The sequence below is a fragment of the Pinus tabuliformis genome, chromosome 2_2, assembly GCF_031772625.1.
Source record: "Pinus tabuliformis cultivar Carrire ecotype Pingquan chromosome 2_2, CPIR1, whole genome shotgun sequence".
In the NCBI taxonomy this organism is placed as follows: Eukaryota; Viridiplantae; Streptophyta; class Pinopsida; order Pinales; family Pinaceae; genus Pinus; species Pinus tabuliformis.
Window position 1 is genome coordinate 1,250,897,128 of NC_142300.1, and position 3,682 is coordinate 1,250,900,809.

The 3,682-nt window shown below is 38.5% G+C and overlaps 1 protein-coding gene across 1 annotated transcript; it reads right to left on the reverse strand.

Moving 5' to 3' along the window:
* Nucleotides 1-1,266: 1,266 nt before the first annotated feature.
* On the reverse strand, nt 1,267-3,079 carry LOC149198031 (acyl-lipid (9-3)-desaturase-like). The gene has a single exon (XM_089406060.1). It carries the CDS (start codon nt 2,962-2,964, stop codon nt 1,591-1,593), a length of 1,374 nt encoding a protein of 457 aa, XP_089262186.1. The 5' UTR covers nt 2,965-3,079; the 3' UTR covers nt 1,267-1,590.
* Nucleotides 3,080-3,682: the final 603 nt, after the last annotated feature.

Genomic DNA, 3,682 nt, shown 5'->3' on the forward strand with positions numbered 1-3,682 from the left:
CAGGAACCTCTCTCAGGTAGACCTATGTATAAACCTACAGCAAAAATACACGAGTTGGAGGATCTCTTTGAATGATCATCTAGATAAATGGAAGAAATACACGAGGCTAAAAGAAGGGACTGGTATGAGCAAGTGGCTGGAACTTTTCTCAAGTAGGCTATGTAAATAGATGCAGCAGAAATGTAGGAGGTGGGGGGTCTCTTTGAATGATCAGCTACAGAAATGGGAGAAATTTGGTAGAATTAAGTATGGAGAAGGGTGCAGACAACCCAAATGGGAAATTATGGAACGGGAGAATAGTGAACATAGAACTGCAAATTCCATGATTATAATTAAAAGTGATAAGTAAAACATCGTTAAGGAAGTTGCAAACATTAAAAGGGATGTGGCAGATAAAAGATTTTGATAGGACATCATGGGAGAAGTGGGTAAGTTAAGCTAAAAGGTGCAAAATGAAAAGGTTGTCATATGTTTTCATAAGACTCTGAAATAGTTTGTGCTAACTCGGTCAGGCTCCACACTTCAAAATTTTGAAGACAAAATTCTGCACAAGCAACACATCTGATAGAAAATCAAGCATGATGTATCTTGAAATTCTTCAATCAGAAGAGAATTCCCTCTTTGCTTTTGAAGCAGCAGTTATGATTTTACATCTTGTTCTCAAGTAGGTGTTCTAACAAAAGCATCCAAAGTTTCAAGTTGTCATAGAGATTAATAAAAAACTATTAACACACTAATAGATATATTGAATCTAGTACTAGTGTATATAGAACTTTTTAGCCTATTCAGATGGATCAAAACTATATGTAAAATATATATACCTACAACAGGCAAATGCTCATGAAGTAACAAACATCTGCCCAATACACAGGGGGGTACCTCACTTCTCTCATCATACCTTGGACATTGATAAAACAATCTTGTCAGTTATAGGATAATAGTAAAATTGTTTTATTTCATCTCAATTCAATAATAACAAAGATGAAAAAAATAAACAAAATAAAAAGTAACCGTCACATTTTATCAAAATGCAATAATAACAAAGATGAAAAAGATTAACAAAACAAAAATAAAATTGCTAAGCACAATGGTAATTTATAAAAATCTGCCCCGTATAGAGGGAGCACCTAACTTCTCTCATCATACGTTGGCCATTAATAAAACAATCTTGTCATTTATTGAACACTAATAAAATTATCATTATCTTAATCTTATCAGGATGTAATAATAACAAAAAAGAAAGAAAACATGACAAAAGATTTGCAATAAATAACCAATGAATCCATCCATATAAAACGTTTGGCACTTTTTAGATCATAACAAGTTCAGGAATGCAAAAATACTGAAAGATTCTGCAGATACCATTTTCAAGGGATCGGATTCTTTTACAACTTCGGATAACACATAATTTATAGTGCCCCTGAGAGGCAAAAGTATCTGCATTTTCAAGGGATCGGATTCTTTTACAACTTCAGATGACACATAATATAGTGCTACCGAGAGGCAAAAGTAATCTCACCAGCTTTCAGAAACTCAAGTAGAAAAACAAACTAACTGCTAGAATAACAAAAGCAAAGAATAACAACAATATTAACCCTGGGTGTTAACCGCCTCCCACAATAAGTTCTTCGGCACAGGCTTGGACATGTCTTGAGCTTGCAGAGCTGCAGTACGAAGAACCCCAATGGTCAACAAATTAGCCTCCCAGAATGGCACATTGGCATAGTGCAAGCAGTGTTTGGCACACAGAGATTGCACAAATGGAGAAATTTTCCTCAGATTGTGCCTGGGCAACCTTGGGAACAGATGATGTTCAATCTGATGCTGCAAACCTCCATGAAACCAGTCCATCCAAGGAGAACATAAGATGTTAACTGACCCATTTGTCTGAGACTGAACCCATGTATTACTACGAGGCTTGCCAATATACACACCGCCAGAGAAATGACTTAAACAAAACTGAACATGCTGGATCCCGGTCACAGCAAAGCTAGACAACACAAACGCTGTCCTCTCAGCCCAAGTAGGCATGCAGGAAACCAAAAGTGGAAACCAAATCCAGAACACAATAATGCACGCGAGGTCGACACCCTTGTGTGGGACTCTCTTCTTAGACAAAAGCAAAGCAATCGACTGCCCAAACAAATTGATCCTCGCAACCGCCATGACAGGATAAAAGGTCCAATGCTGGTAACTCACAGAAAACCTAGCCAGGCCATCAAAATTCATTTTCCTATCATAGAAATAAGAATACAAAGAACCAAAATACCCAGAAGACACTGCAAACAAGGGCACATACTGAAGATCCGGATCATGATCCAAACTATTGCATGCAATATGATGGGAATTATGATTTCTCTTCCACCACGCAATACTAATCCCAGACATGCAATTTCCAGCCGCTAACTGAATAATCCTATCTATTTTCTTATGACCTACAAGCCCACAGTGAGCCGAATCGTGCCCAATCCATCCACTCTGAATCCACACTGCCCCCAACAAAACGCCACATCCAACATGAAGCCAAAACCCTTCATAAAACACCACACCCACTAAACTCAAAACCAGCGCTGCCATCATCCATAAACTTATCAAGAAATAAACTAACAGAGGCCCCTTAAACAGCCCAGCCTTCTTCAAATCCCCCAAAAGCTTACGATAATCCTTCGAAATCTCAGAAACTTCATAATCTTCATGAATGCCAATCATGAACTGATCCAAATACTTCCAGGCAGAGCCCGGATGATAGGCAATGAATGCATCCGTCACATCCTGGCCTGCAAGATTTAACAGAGGCAGTTCCCCTCCAGGATGATTGTCCAACCATTTAGTGACATCATAAACCTTCCCACTTATCGAAATCCACAGATCGTCTGGCTTATCATGTGTTTTCAGCTCTGCAGTGCTGATTTTCCTCCATGAGGGACTCTTCTTTGGGCTGGCAAGATCATCCATGGCCGTCATTTTAAGGTCCGGACGCGGATCTGAATGCTTTTAGATTATTTCTCAATCTCAAAGCAAATCGTTCTCCTGCCCATTACCAGCTAAACGATCCAGCGCCCTGCTCTGAGATGCTTGCGGCTCTGCATTTATAGAGCGATATGGTCTCAACGGACCGCAGTTGCCACTTTGACCGCGGTCACGACCGGGTGAGTTAAGAGTCTTAGATATTTTGGAGGGTTCCAACTTCCCGTTCAACCTGTGGAAAAAAAATGATGAGTTGTACACGTTACTGATGAGCTGTACACGTTGGAGGGAAGGTTTTTAAATTAACAAAATGGATTGAGGTCTTTGAATGGTAGGTCAGAGGATTAGGTTGCCCAAAAGATTTGGACGTGGCACTGACACGTAATGGTATCCGATTTTCTTCCTAATTTTCAGACATCCTTAAAAACCATATATTCACTAATAAATTGAAAACATTAATATTCACGACTTTATAGTTTGTGATCTGAATTTTGATGTGAGTTTAGGTTTCTTCACATTGAAGTCAAGAACTCTTCGCAATGAGGTTAGGTTTTCACAACGTGGGGTGAGATTCAAATGTATTTTAAAATTTTAGTCAATTGACCTAATTTTAAATCATTTTAAATTAGGTCGTTCTCGAAGAGAATATCTACAATTTTGATGCGTGAGAAAGCATTATATTTTAAATTTCAGAAAACAATTTACTTGTTTATAT

Excerpts from the sequence above, each read along its gene's own strand:
- LOC149198031 (XM_089406060.1), bottom strand. The coding sequence starts at position 2,964 with ATGACGGCCATGGATGATCTTGCCAGCCCAAAGAAGAGTCCCTCATGG.